The 15895-nt window shown below is 39.5% G+C and overlaps 1 protein-coding gene across 12 annotated transcripts in view; it reads right to left on the bottom strand.

Annotated features, from left to right (window-relative positions):
• Positions 1-3589: 3589 nt before the first annotated feature.
• EPC1 (enhancer of polycomb homolog 1) overlaps positions 3590-15895 on the bottom strand; it is a 72321-nt gene continuing 60015 nt past the window's right edge. For 4 of the 12 annotated variants that reach the window (XM_061468133.1, XM_061468144.1, XM_061468145.1 and 1 more), the window contains 6 exons: positions 14425-14550; positions 7323-7441; positions 7155-7241; positions 6376-6517; positions 5889-6255; positions 3590-4931 (listed from right to left, as the gene is read on the bottom strand). In XM_061468133.1, coding sequence (XP_061324117.1) covers positions 4859-4931; positions 5889-6255; positions 6376-6517; positions 7155-7241; positions 7323-7441; positions 14425-14550 — 914 coding nt within the window. In that variant the 3' untranslated portion in view covers positions 3590-4858. The remainder of the gene's footprint in view (positions 4932-5888; positions 6256-6375; positions 6518-7154; positions 7242-7322; positions 7442-14424; positions 14551-15895) is intronic. The other 8 variants (XM_061468134.1, XM_061468137.1, XM_061468138.1 and 5 more) reach the window with 5 other exon arrangements.

The raw sequence follows: 15895 nt of genomic DNA, 5'->3' as shown, positions 1-15895 counted from the left end.
CTGGAGGCTGCTCCCCTGTCACCATGAGCACCGAGTCACAGATCAGTAGCTTACAGCCAGGATGGATGACTTCAGTACGCAAACATTTGAAAATGCTTACACTGTGAAACAGAAGAAATCCTTGAAAAACTAATTTTAAACCAGCAATGTAGCACTTCAGTAGCTTCATCAGAACCCCACTGGTTTTTAGCTTCTTCCCAACCAGCCCATTACTAGCACTTGCTAAATGCCAGTTCTAGACAATACCTAGATACAGGTTAACACACCATTTATAAACTGGAATGGGAATTGTTCCTTATGTCCCTGTGGTAGTAACTCCAGCTCCGACAGAGGAGCTCTCTACACTGGGAAGGCACATACCTCCTTTTAATGTCTTCAGCAGATGGGTTAAAACAGGATGAGAAACTATAAAAGTTTTAACAGAAATTAGGGTGTGGGTGGCTTTGCTGTTGCATGCATAAGAAGGTAATGCATGTGAGGGTGCAGCACATCCCACTAACCCAACATGGGGAAGGAAGAACAGTTAATTCTAAAATACATCCTTTCACCAATCTTTACTGAAAAAAATAGCCGCAGTTACACTGAAGAGTTATAGCTGAGTTTCTAGCCCTGCTCCCAACCCCCGAATAGCATTGCCTCTCGTGTTGTTGTACACCGCCACCTAACGCTGAGGAACATCGGCGTCACTCAGGGTAGCCAATTGCTGCCCTCCCTTCATAGCTGCTCCCTACCTGGTGACCCGCAGTAACCACGTTCAAATTACCCAAGACCTGCATCAGATCCGCAGGTTTCCGCCAGAAGCAAACCATTCCTTCCCCTTCCTGGCAATCCCTCTGAACAACTCGCGCCCCGGCTCCACGGCACAAACAGGCCAACGCATCCAGCTGCTCTGCACTTCCGGCACTGGGGCTATTTTTGATTTGACTTGTTTTACAGAATTGAACTGCATGACCCGGATCAGCAGCGACAGGCCTGCCTCACTAATTCCTTAGGACATTTTCATCCTACAGCCTCATTCTTGTAGATTACTGAAGCTTACTACTTACTTGAACTACTGCCTTTACCCACAGTTCAGAGCAATCTGAACAGAACCAATCAACAGCAGGTTTGCTTGTTTCTTCCCTCTTCCTCCTGATGCGGATCAACAGTCAGTGCTCCTTCACTCAGTCCTGGCTTTCTCCCATTCCTGATGAAGTTATTTCCTATAAATTACTTCCCTAATAGACATACTCTCAATTTTCCCTTTCTTCCCTTGGGAGATTTATTTACTTCTTGGAAAACCTTTGCCGCCCCCCCCCCCCCCAAAAAAAAAAAAAAAACCAACAACAAACCAACAACCAACAAAAGGACAACAAAACAACCAAACAAAACCAAAACCCCAAAACAACAAAAACAACAAACTACAAAATCACAGAATAGTTTCGGTTGGAAAGAACCTTAAAGCTCATCTAGTCTAACCCCTCTGCAATGAAAAGGGACATCTTCAACTAGATCTGGTTGCTCAGAACCACATCCAGCCTGGCCCTGAATGTCTCCAGGGATGGTGCATCCACCTTCTCTCTGGGCAACCTGTGCCAGTGCTTCACAACCCTCACCATAAATTTTTTTCCCTCATATCCAGCCTCGATCTCCTCTCTTTTACTTTAAAATGATTACTCCTTGTCCTGCCATCATTTTAAGTACTTGAAAGGTCACAATACTGCCTCTGCAGAGCCTCCTCAGGACACTTGGTTACCTTCTCTAACTCAAGAAGCAATAGATTTATTAATCCTTCTGAAATGCCAATATGCCAGGCACACTCATTCCCCAAGGCACACTCACAGAAAAAGTTTTTCATGTCCGGCCACCCCTCACAGTGAGCTGTCATACACAAACAGAAAACACTGACACAAAATACTCACTGAAAGACAAACGGTGATATCGCAGAGCACACTATTTTGCTCTGCACTGTTTTCATCAGTATGGACTCCCGCTGTCCCTTAAGCAGAGCACAAGGACATTTGCAGTTTTAGCTATCCAAGAGCTTACACAGCCTGCTTCCACCACTGCTCTTCCTGAAGCAGCAATCTTCCATCACCTGTTGGTAACACTGGGGGTCTTTTCTGTCTGGCTAATGCACCTGTATTATGCCATACCCTATGGACAACCGGCACTTCTGGAATCCACTGCTCCAGCTGTGCATTCTGCCATTTGTTTACCTGCATCTAGTGGTTCCTCACAGGTAAGCCTTCAGAAAACTCCCAAAATCTACGAGTCATTACCTTTTCATGCACATTCCACATAGCATTATTTATTAGCTCTTTTTTCCACAGAGTTTTTGCTATATGGCAATCTAATTTTCCTGCATTCAGAAACTTTGTGTATTTTTGTATTCTCAGCAATGCAGTAACAAACCACCCAGATGGCAGCCACATCCTTAACCTTAATTTTCAAAAGACAACAGCAACTAATGAGAGGGTAAAACCAGTCATCTGGAACTCAGTGGCACTGCCCTTCACCTCACACTTCCTTCCAGAAAAGGTCCTCTCCAGTGTAACTTTCCTTCCTCCAGCTGTGTGGTCACACTACAAAACAGCATCAACTATTCCTTCTGTGTTCAAGGGAGGAGAATGCAAGAGGCAAAGATGCATCTAACGGTCTAGTGCAACAAAGGGGCTGTAAAGAAATTAAAAGAACTGATTACCTGCAGTTCCTAGGGCAAGACTTCAGTTTTAGGTCTTAATTTGTGCCTTTAGCCAGAGAAAGGTAAGTAGTAGTGTTGGACTAATAATTGTAGGACTAATAACCTACTCCCACATGCATTTTTGATCAAGCATTAGCATGATTATCACTAGGGAACAGGTTTTTTGCTTGAAACCAAGAGGACATGTATAAAATTTATCTGTCATTCTTTTCTGCTGTATGTTCAAGTCTTCTGTAGAAGATGAGGCACTTACTCGGACTGTTCCGTATCACTTAAAGATGCAGCAGACTAACAGCCCTCTTACAAAAGAGTCACAGCAAACGTGTGCTCTTGCTTACCCCCTGGCCGAATGCTGTGTACCAAAAAATTACTTCAGTCTTTCTGGTCTAAGGTCTTAGAGATAAGGCAGGATAACGACTTAAATATTCAACATTGTTCCTTACTGTTTGATATTTGATACCAGACTTATAAAACAGCTATTATGACATAATAGCACTATGAAAGAACAATTTTATCTTAGGACATGTAAGCTGAATCAGAAGATGAGATGCTCTTTATCAGAAAAACTCTACTTTTCTGTGGCAGACAGGACACACATGTATAAAAATGGCTTTTCCTTGCCCCGTGGAAGTCACATTTCCTTTTGCGATTCTCAACAGGCAACTTTGAAAAAGTCTTCCCAGTAACTGCCTTACCACTTTTGTGTGATACCCTTCTAGTAACTCAGTTTTCCACAAAAGTATCAAGAAACTGTCTTTAGTGTTATCATTGGTAAAATTCTTGACAGCTGTCATCACACAGTCATTACTCTTCCTCTCTAAACTGTAAGGATGGCAACCTCAAAAGATCAAATCCTTTGGATAAAAGCAGGAATTACTGAAGAACTTTAAGAAAACACAACCACACTTTTTTGTCAACATGTAATGCCCTGGGTTTATTTTGTGAGAGTTCTGTCACAATTTTTCCAGGTGGGATTAAAAACCTTAAGGATAATGTATGCCATTGGAGTGGGCATTCAGACTTCGGTACTGACAAAGCACTAATAGTAGTCTGTTAAGTACCATTCTCTTCACAGAAGAGAGGGCAAATATTTCCAAAGGAAGGCACCCGATAGTTGTGGTTCTGGCCTTGCAGCCTTCTGGAGAATCTTAAAAGGAAAAAAGCTGGCTGTTTTAGAAACTGGAATGATGATACACGTACAGCAATTACTGCATTCTTCTCCCTTATATCCTTTTTCTTAAGAACAAGTAAAGAATGAAGTCTTAAAAACAGTAATACAATAAAAAAATACAATGTCTTCAAAAAGGGCAAGACAACATAAAAAACTCCAGTTGTAAGGACTCCATTTGCATACTAACACTTTTTGGTGTGCAAGGAAATGGGACTAACGAGGGGAGCAGCAACATAACCTTAGTGCTTTAAGTACCAGAAACTGCCCACATGCCTGTGGACAAGCTAGGATGGGAGAATTGAGACTTCATTATTAGCTTGTTACTTGTCTTGCGATACTCAAACAGGAAGATCCCCATTAAACAGTACATTCCCCATTCTTCAACTGATGCCTTTTTAAAAAATTCTGTATGTATGTCACCATTTTTCACATGATACACAGAAAACTCAGGGACCCAGAGGGGAACCAAGTTATGTTATACCATTTACAAAATACCAAGGAGTCCACAGCTACCTAACACATTTACTACAGCACAGGAACCAATGAAGGTACAGTGTACAAAAAACTGTAAACACGGCACAATAAATAGATAAAACAGCAGGTTCCGCACCATGCACATGATGTGATGACACTTTTTCATCTCTATACAATCTCACATCTCACACTCTTACTTTGTTGCAGTTTGTTTCCCTCCCTCCCCCCTCCCCAAGTGCAAAGCATCACAAATGAACAGTTCTGTATTCAAGTAACATATATACAAGGGTATTACAAATATGCAGTACTGTACAGATAATTGCTGTATTGTTAATTTACAGATGTTGATTCTTTCCTATTAACAGTAAGAAAAGAAAAACCAAAGCATGAGAGATGTGCATTGCTGTCAAGTCCCCACAGCTGCCATGGAAACGCAATGTGCGGCATTCCATCACCCCTTGCATTCAAAATGCTACTGATGCATAGCACCTAAACAAGTTCCCAAGGCCGTAGTTCCACTCCTATGGAAACTACGTCACCTCCATTGCTACTGTATTGTCCGCTATATTGTTCAGTGCTGGCTTCTCCGTTTCATGGTTTTCCCTGTTGAGAGAATATGAAATAAGTAAATTAAAAAGACTGTGAGAAGACAGCAAAAACTACTCCCCAGACAACTGCCTATCACTACTGGAGAGCTGTTAAAATGCAGCAAAAGCATTAAACTGAAAAAAGCAAAGAGACCATGAAATACACTCATCTTATACTTCCAGATTTACTGTCTGTGTCCTTAACTCGCAGCAATGACTACCCTGAACGTTTGCCACGCTGTAAAATCTCCCCATAAAGCACCATGTCATAGTGGAAACGGGGGGGGGGGGGGGGGGGGAGGCGTTCTAAGCATCAAAGTTTGTGATAAAGTAATAACAAAAAATGCAATAAAAAGCTGCTGCTGAAGTCACCAGCTACAAAATCTGGAATTATCCAAAGAAACACTTAACTGACTTCCTGTTGAATCTATTTTAATTCATCTTCTAGCCAAATATCTTAAAGCAATGAAGATGACAAATTAGTAATGGTAATTTTGAAATGAAAATTATTATTTTACCTAAAGAATGTAACGTGCTTTTCTCACAAAATACAACTTGTCCTCTTGAGTCTTCTGCAGAGTTCAAATTACAGAAATGTCTCTGAATGCAGGCAGACCAACTCCACCCTACATTCATTCCTGGCAGAATTACTTTTAAAGGCAGACAGAGATTTAATTTTGGGAAAGTTCAGAGCCAAAAACTGTACTCAACAATGGAGAATTTTTATATGGTATAGTATTAGCAGATCATCAGTTTCACTTTTGAGTTAATGCTTATTTTTGATCTGGTGGCTAGCAGAACATCCTCAAAAACTATCAGTGTAGAAGTCTGTCCTTGTATTCCTCCCCAAGTAACCCTTCTGACCACCATCATACACAGTGTTAATTTAAGCCAGCCTCATCTAATACAACTGGTATTTATTATAAATATATTTATCAAGCAAAATAAAGACCAGATATCACAAAAACCTTACCTTGGTACTGAATCCACAGAGGAGGAAGCTGGAACCTTGGGCACCTGACAATTTGTTGCTGCAGCCAGCTTTAAGGCAGATGATGGAACAGCACTTAAAGTCCTAGGTATATGTCGTGCATTGAGTGTGGTAATAGAGTTTACAGTGGCAACTGATGAGGGTACAGTTAATCGGATGTTGTTCCCAATCAGAACCTGAGTTGTTGCAGAATTGGCAGCAGTTACTTGGTGACTCAGTGCACTGTGGGAACTTGAAGTCTGCGTTATATTTGAAGGCTGTAACAAGGCTGAACCTGCTGTTGATGAAGAACTTGTATGGACAAGTGCTGTAGGTGTAGCACTGCTGAGGTGTAAGCCCTTGTACACTCCTGCAAAAGAGGAACAGAAAAGATTAAGTTCATTTTTTTCAGAAAATACTCAACTCCAGACAGACATAACTCCACTTTAAACACCAGAATGCAATCAAATTCCACTGAATAGCTGCATACCTGAGGCTTGAAGAATGCCATTCACCCCAATTCCAAGCACCACGTCATCCTTCATTTTGAATCCCATCAGTTGTTCTGATGTAACCAAAGCTGAAGCAGCAAATTGAGCACTAACAGAATCCAGTGTCTTGGAAACAAAACCCTAAAAAAAACAATGGTGGCAAATATATGTGATTGAGGCTTCCAAGAGTCAGTACTCTCCCCATTTTAAAGCTACACACAAACTAGTAAAACAAAAATCAATACATGTAAGACAGAAATGTGGCCCAGTCATTCTCTCAGACCAAACTGTCGGCATTTGGTAAAACTAACTAAAATCTGAACTGTCATTTTTTTAATCATGCACTTTTAGGTCCATTATAACAACAGAGAAGAAAATCCCCAACTATTTAAAATACAGACTTATTTTCAAAGTTCTATGGAACACTGTTTCACAGGTCAACTTGGTTTCATGAAATTCTAAACCATATTCAGAGACTCAAGAGGCTCAGATTTCAAACAACCTCTGAACCCTTGTATGTGGTCCATCACCACTGTAATCACTATACGTTTATGAATATTAGACACTTCCAGAGCTGTATAGAGAACATATTTAGGAGTTAGCTTTAGTTATTAACTAAAAACCCTTCTCTAGAAATCCCCCACTATCAAGAGGATAATGACATGGCTGGAGATCTCTGCAATTCATATTTATTAGGCTTTGAAAAGGTCATTAGTTGACCTGACCCATCTTTTTTGTTTGTTTAAGAGGGAGCAGAGGCAATGCCTGCTACACTCACCTGCAGTGTCCCTTCTAAACACTTTACAGAATGGCTATGATGTAGATTCAGGCGAAAGCCACTTTCCTGTTGGTTAGTTTCAAGGTTCTATGGCAACAGTTGACAATTAGAGATGAACCCTGGTGGGAAACAATGAGGGATAAATCATAGCACAGACAAATCCCTCACCTGTGATGTGTTGGCAGAAGAATTACTATTTGCTTGCTGTTGATGAATTTGTGCAAGCTGCTGTTTCTGCATTAGTGCCAGTTGCTGCTGATGTTGCTGGTATTGTTCGGCTGTAAATGCTGAACAAAATATAAAATGAGAAAATACTATATCAAAATAAGTAGATGCTGTGTATATAAACACATCTATTTTTTAATCCTAAATAATACTAATAAAATAATAATACACCACAGCAAGAACCTAAGAGCCTTAATGCACCTTTATGACAAAAAGGCTATCATCGTCCTGGAAATTTTTGTTCAAGTCTTCCCTTTTTAAGCTGATTTTCAGTATATAGGCTGTAAATGCTCTGCTGCTTTCAGCTCAAGATAATAAAAAGGGAGGGGGAGGAGGGAACCAAAACACAATCAAAACCGGCAGAACTCTGTAATGACCGATTAAAAAGAAACTACAGGTAGAAATGGCATCACTGTTTTCACTTTGTGACATGACAGTATCCGTATTATTACTAAAGTAGGCTAATGTGCAAAGCTTGGCCATTGCAGGCTTTCAGCCCTCACAGACAGTGTTCTGATGGTAGCGAATACCTAAAATTAAGATTTATGTTTAAGTTTAGTCAGAAACATAAAATTTGGCATGCCTCCAACTGTGCAGGCTATGACAGTGCAGCGTTTTTTTGGTTTTAATCACATGTGTACAAACAACTCCAACACAGAATTTGACAGAACTATATGCTTATCTCTTAAAGGTGACCCAATAGTGCATCAAAAATCAATGAGAATTCTTCCAGCTTGCCCACAATTGTAAAATTGATAAACCCAGCATTAATCGTACAGATTCACAAGGGGATGCCCGGTGGTGGGGACTCATTAATTCATTGATTAACTTCGTAAAATGTTTTACCCAAAAAGAAAGGAAGCCTGTTTTCAATTTAAAACTGAACCAAGGCTGAAATGTGAATCCCCTCGCAAATTCTGCGTAGGATACACCTGTTTTTCCTTCAATTTTATCTTCACATAAAATGCTCTCAAGTAAGCTCTGTAAACAGTATTCACAGACTGCAGTGGAAAGTGCACTTTTGGGGAAGTCTGCTACTGTTTGGCAACAAATCACTTGAATCCTGTTCACAAACTGCAATTCAAAAATTTTTTTTTTGGTTAATTTACCTCTTCAGGCTTGTCTGCCTCAAGAAAATCTGTTTCTATCAAAGCTATGATCATCTCCTGCTTCTGGACACAACGAGATTCTGGATTCTGAAGAGCAATTGTACCTTACGTGTAAACTGGAATAACAAATCAATACAATCGGCTAACCAAAAAAAGAATTAGTGTCTGTAAAGAAACAGAGCAAACACTGCTGAGCATGCATTTTCCCAGTGTATTTGTGATATTTGGTTTTATTTATTTTTAAACACTGCTCCAAATTCTTCTAGCCTGTACTGGAAATAGCACTGATTTATTACCAGCACTTTGCCATCTGAGTACTTGAAGTTATAAAGTTTTATTCATCTGTTACATTCAAGTTACTAATTTTCTGTAAATAATATACATCAGCAAGTAGGGATGTAGCACTTATCTATGTTGCTTTAAGTGGCAAATTATTTCCCAATGCTCATGAAATCTCGTTTCAACTTCCTTTACTTCTTCATGTTTTAAAGTTATTCCTAGGGGAATAGCTTAGTAGTAACACCATTCACAAATGCCTTCACTAATAAAAAAAAAACAAACCAAACCTAAAACTGTAATTTTTAAACCAAATATTCAGGATGTGGATGTTTAAATTTTAAATCTACTTTATATAAACTAAAAGCCCTTTTGATTTTCTTAACTGTCACCAAACACATTAGTTAGAGCAAGAAAGCTTCAGCACATAAACACGTAGAAAGTGGAATAGTATGTAATAAAGGGAGAAAAATCCATGTACAGTTCTGCTACTGATAGATGTTTCCTTTATACTGATTAGTTAGTAGTGATTGTTTTTTTAAAACCCCTAAAATTTAAAAGTGGAATGATTTAGCCAACAGAGTGCCAATGGCATAGAAAGTTTCATGTATTATTAGTTAGGTATTATATTCTACAGTATGACACAATTATGTATGATAACAGACACGGTAAATTCTCCATCCCTGGCATTGTTCAAGGCCAGGTTGGGGAGAGCCTTAGGCAACCTGGTCTAGTGGAAGGTGCCCCTGCCCATGGCAGGGGGTTGAAACTAGATGATCTTAAGGTCCTTTCCAACCCAAACCATTCTGTGATTCTACGATTCTATACTGCTTAGGAATAGGTTGCATAAGTGATGTAAATAAAGATAACTTACAGACTGAAAGAGAGAAATGGGCAAAAAAGGATATGTTATACCACCATCTTTGCCTGAATTAAAATTTCCATCATCATAACCATCTCACTTTTGTCCATTTGATTAAGTAAATTTATTAACAGATATTTTCAGTTTTCAAGCCTTGAGCATATGTCAGATTTTAGCTATGAAAAAAAGAGCTGCAAGCACAGCCACCTGTGTTGGTTTAACCATCTCCAAAGTAATCGGTTTTTTTTTTTGAAAAACAGGAGATACAGAGTTTCTTGAGACAAGCTGTGTATTTTAGGATAGCCATTACTTAGGACAGCCTTTAAGTGCTCCCCCTTCTTTCTGGGACATTAAGACTAACTGTATTTTTCAAACTGTGCATCAGTATAAGTACTCTGTGACCCTTACAGCTCTAAGTTTCCCCCTGCTATAAGAACAGTTATACAGCTCTCAAAGTAAACAAGTGACAAAAGAACACTTACATGACCACCACCCTCATCTATATTCAAACTGCTCCTCTTACTTCTGCTCAAATATCCAAATACAAAAGAAGACCTTGAAAGTATCATGGAAATGGCCATTTACCCATCATGTCTGAAAATACACTCAAGAACAATTTATTTCAAGTTTTCCAATTTAGGTTAAAACATTCTGCAATGTTTTTGCTGTTTACCTTACTATAGGTAAAAGCCTACTAGACATTTCAAAATACTGTTTAAAAACACTACCAGAGATTTACTGGGAGATTCTGAATTAAACAGTTCCATCCAATTTAGACAACACAACACTGCCCATTAAAGGACTGCTGCAAGATACAGCCTCCTAAAATAATCTAACACTCCATTTCACAGCATACCCAGATGCTTACACACCAGAAGAGAGTATAGATTGTAATTACGTAAGACAGCTCTTCCCTCTCCATGCTGAAACAGCACTACATTGAAGGCTTTACTGAATGCATTACTACTGATCGATTATTATTTCTTCTGAAGACCTGCAAATTAGGATACAGCATACTTTATTCCTCTTCCATTAAAAGCCACTATGTATTCTGCTCACTAACACTGCTCTCAGAGTACAGTCTGTATCAAGATGACATGAGGGCTGGAGCACCTCCCCTATGAAGACAGGCTGAGAGTTGGAAGAGTTGGCTGAGAGCTTGCTCAGCCTGCAGAAGAGAAGGCTTAGGGGAGACCTTACAGCACTTTCCAGTACCTAAAAAGGGGGCCCAAGAGAAAACTGAGGAGGGACTTTTTACAAGGGTGTATAGTGACAGGACAAGGGGGAATGGTTTTAAGCTGACAGAGGGTAGATTTACATCAGATATTAGGAAAAAAATATTCACTGGGAGGGTGGTGAGACACTGGCACAGGCTGCCCAGAGAAGCTGTGGCTGCCCCATCCCTGCAAGTGTTCCAAGGCCCAGCTGGACAGAACTTTGAGCAACCTGGTTTAGTGGAAGGTGTCCCTGCCTGTGGCAGGGGGTTGGAACTGAATTGTCTTTAAGGTCCCTTTCAACCCAAACCATTCTATGATTCTATATTACATTTCTGTTGAAAAAATAAGCCTATATGTTGCTTCTGAAAACAATCCTTCCCATGCGTAAAAAAAAAAAGTTTGTATGTACCCTGCATGAGAGTATTCCACCTATTTAACTTCAGATACTCATTTTCTGTGGCACACAATTGTGACTGGAATTGGGGAAAGCGTTTCAGGGAAATCACACACATGCTCAGCACAGTGAAGTCATGGGTGTACTGACTGCCTGTGCCTCTACATTTGCAGTCACAGCCTTAAATTCCTCAAAGACCTAGACTAAGTTCAAGTATGTTTTTTCTAAAAGCAATTAAAGTAGAATGCACTGCAGACCATAAAATGTAGCCACTATTAATGGGTTAATTCATATGGCTTAATGTAATGTAAAATGTAGCCACTATTAATGGGTTAATTCATATGGCAGAGAATTTTTCTTGCCTACAAAGCTATCATGGATGCAATTGCACAGGTGCCAAACTTAGCATCTTATTAACACCATTTTCTCTAGAAAAACAGCAACATTGTCCCCAAGGGACTTTCTTCCAGAAGTTTTGCTACCTCTTCTCATTTTTATTCTAAAGAGAAAGGCTGCAGCTGGAAATATTTCACCTGTGTCAGAGAAAAATAGTATATGCAGAAAGGCAGCAAAAATTAATGTAATTTTCTTTTGTGTCATACACTTGTCTTTTATCTGCCTAGAAAAACAAAAACAGCAGGCAAAAAGCAAACCCAGACCTTTTCTATATCTTTCAATCAGCAACCACATTTCTAGTAACTCAGAAGAGCACTGCTACATGAAGTTACATGTTCCTGATTCTACTGGAGACCTCCAAGGCTTTAAAAAAAATTAGTAAAGCAACAGACAACTGGACAACAGCTTCAAGTAAAAAAAAAAAAGACAGAACATGCAATGGTTAAAGATGAGACATGAGATTTTAGAACAGATTCTCACTTCAGCAGCCTTTAGACAGGAATGCAGCGTTTAGACTCTTCTCAAACAGTGTACTAGGGCCACAGCAGTCACAGCTCCATCATACAGTAATGACTATTTAAGACTACAGAATTTACTGATTTGGACAGTGACAAAACAACCAGTTTCATTCACTACACAGAATCCAGTGAGGAGTGGAAGTGGGAATACCTCAACCACCACTACTGATACACTGTAAGTAAGAACATTATTTCAGAATATCTCAACTGTCTTTCATAGCTAACAACTGCACCTTCTCCCAAAACATTTACATGCTTTCCAAGACACTTTTAAAAATGTATACAAGTCACCTGACTCCTTAACCTAACCCAAATCCCTTCCTGACCTGAAGGATTAGGAATCTTCAAGATACAACCCCACCTGGAGTTATCCAGCTCTCAAGATGGCTGTCAAAAGATCAGTAGCTCAAATTTTACTGAGGGACTAGTCTACGTAAATGTTTCTCTCGCTTTTTTCCAGCATACTGTTTTGAATTGGAACAATTAAAAGCCAGTATGCTTCCAAGTTGTTTCTAGTAGAGTTCTGAATCAAGTTCAACATTTCAGGTGGGACAACCTCCAGGATTTGAAGTCAGTACATTGAGTTATGCTGTTATCCTCTTCATTTAGTAGCTTGGGAGATGCATGCACCTATTCTGCAGCTGTATGAGTGCTGTACTTTGGCAGCAAGGAAGAAAAATGTTTTGTGGCTTACAGACCACAAAAAGGAATGGAAGGTAGAAGAAAAACCTTCAGGAGTTTGCAGCTATGAACACAAGGAAAGAACCACTGTACATTACTGAGAATGACTGACAGGATAAATGACTGCTTAGTATCCCCTTAGCAACAGCCACCAATTTTGTGTTGTTAAAAAACTGAGTTATTGCACACTTCATTATATTTTCCTACAGTCATTTCCATAACTATAAGCAAAATACTTGTAACCTCTGGGACAATTACATACCCCTTTTTTACTCAAATTAAGTCACTGAATGATGCCTTTCAATTGTTTGCGTATCCACCAAATTCTATGGGATGCTGATATCAACAGGTGGCTTTTCCTGAAGCACAGACTGAGTGATGCTGTCACTCGACTTCTCAGAGATTCATAGCTCTCAGCAGTTTTATACTGCAATATAAAACTATTTTTGCAGTGCTAACTAATTTTACCACAGCATTTAACATGCACTAACCTTACAATGCTGTAGCTTATATTTAGCTTCTCTGAATGCAAGTCCTTTCCAGAAGTGGCCAAACCAGTGAGGAGGGAGGCCAGCTGTGCAATCTGTATGAAGAGATCAGTCTTTGCATGCTAAGGAGCCACAGCCTCCCCTCCCAACTACTGCTTCAAGTTTTACTGTGAGGTGACTCACTAGCTGTTACTCTGCTTCCCTTAAGTAGGAAAATACAGACTTTAGAAAAATTGACCACAAGAACCAATTTCCTAAAACCTACAGAGCATATCCTGGAGAGCAGAAAAAGCATGCGTACATGCCTGGTCCCTCTAGTAGAATTCCTTTTCATTTCCTGAATAGGAGATGCCCCCTAGATCTGGTAGGGAAACTGAGCAAGCTTTGTGGATTAAACACAATGACCTATCGAGGCAAGCTTATTTTTTTAAATAAGACTAAAAATAGCTCCATCCCTGGCAGTGTTCAAGACCAGGTTGGACGAGGCTTTGGGCGATATGGTTTAGTGTGAGGTGTCCCTGCCCATGGCAGGGGGGTTGGAACTAGATGATCTTAAGGTCCTTTCCAACCCTAACTATTCTACGATTCTATGATTCTGTATTTTTAAAACTAGAGACTCATGCAGCTTAATTAAACCTTTCAACAAATGCTTCGGTCCTGTCAAACATCTAAAGAACTAGATATTTATTAGAGAAACTTTAAAAAATAAAAAGCAGTTTCTTCATAACATCAAGTGAAGTATGTTTTCATGAGCAGAAATGTTAGGTCCAGAGCGTGGAATTCCCTGAGCCTTCATAGCTGAGACGATGGCCATTAAAAAGTCAGTTTCAATCAGGTAACAGAAGAAAGATCATGTAACTAAAGCTTGCAATTGAGAAAACCCATGAACTACAGAATTGCTGAAGTGTGTATCAAGATGATATATCATGTTACAATGTTTCCTTAACGGAAACACATGAAAGCATCACATCCCTGCTGTTTAAGAGAACAATTAGTAGTTACTAACGCCAAAGTGCATGCAAAGCAAACATCATTCACAATACTAAGTAACCCAGAACATCACACTTTTTATCTCTATCTTATGAAAGATGTCATCTGGCTTACACTGCCTGGTTAGAGATTTTCTACTGTATATCAAGTTCTCACCAGTGAATTCAGAAGATTGGAGAGACTTAGAGCCATCAGTGTGATTTAGTATTTGATGTACCAGGCCCAAAGATGTTTCACTTTCTGAAAAGAAGTTCAAGATTGATTTTACTTAAACATGGCATTATTAGACACTATGAGAACATGAATCATCACACCCCTGATTATTACTAAAATAGCCTTGTATTTCTGACAGAGCTTCAGTGTGAAATTCCTAACATGGGAACGCTAGACTTAGAAATTAGAAACTAGATATAACATCTATATACGTACTCTCTACTCGGTAGCAGAAGATAGCCAGACAAAAATAATTACTGAGGAATTTTACTAGCCATTGAATGAAAGCTAGAAATGCTTGCTATGTGTTTATATTTGTCTGCCCATCATTCTTAGTACGGGTTTCCACAAAAATGTCACAGGCCAGCTGGGGTACGCAGTTTACTCCACAGTTATAAATATGACCATCCTTCCATGAGATGCAAAGTGTAACAGTTTACACAAGCCCAAGTATCCAGAACTGTGGAGCAAAGTATTACTCCAACTGGGTTAAAGTTGAGTAAGAAAATCTAGCATAAAACTGCAAAGTCTCAAACTCTCCAAGTAAGTGTTGACTCTTCCACCACCCCCAGTCACATTTCCCAGACAAAAGAAGCTTTTCCTTTTAAAATGTCCTCCATCAACTAAACCTAGGGTAGGCTATCAACATCTGTTACTCCCAAGGCCGCTGCTTCTTCAACTAGGTTCTCGACACCTCAGCCACAGATGGGCCAAGAATGTCAAGTTCCAATGACAACTGAAGATGGCCATTACAAATGTCAGTACTTTTCATGACCAAGTTTATCCTGCAACGTAAAAAACAGCATTTGGAAAAGGGAATACAGTAAAACAAGACAGCAGTGTTGAGACTATTACAGATACAAGGGTTAAATAAAAAGATCTAAACACTGCCACAAAGAGCGAGGAGCTTTCTACTGCTTCTTTCCAGGAAAGGGATGCCTGAGGACACGTGTCAGGTATTCTTAATGACAGCTCAAAAAAACCCAATACAGGTCCAGCAACGAACACTGCAAATTTGGAGATGGAAATGCTAAACATACATTTGCGAAAAGGAAGCATAGTTCACCAGCCTGCTAGAACCCCAAGCATGCAAACTCACTTTTAAAAGTAGATCAAGAGATGCAAAAAAAACATCCAAGTTTACTTGGAAAAATGCTATTTCCATCCTATTCCCCACAGAAAAAGTTACTGAATAGCAAAACACAACTTAGAGTATATCATCTACATTTCCAGTTTTCAAGAAAATGCAAGGTAAGCTACTCTGTATACTTCAATTATATTCTGGATGCCCACAGGGTTTCATGTACAGTAACGTGTGCAATCACAAATATCTTCAAGATTTTTCAGTAAGTCTTCTGCTAGAATACTTAAG

This window comes from Pezoporus flaviventris, unplaced genomic scaffold (assembly GCF_033815535.1).
Source record: "Pezoporus flaviventris isolate CSIRO_AGI_PZ_B2104156 unplaced genomic scaffold, CSIRO_AGI_Pfla_v1 ptg000047l, whole genome shotgun sequence".
NCBI lineage: Eukaryota > Metazoa > Chordata > Aves > Psittaciformes > Psittacidae > Pezoporus > Pezoporus flaviventris.
This window is presented reverse-complemented; position numbering and strand designations above follow the sequence as displayed.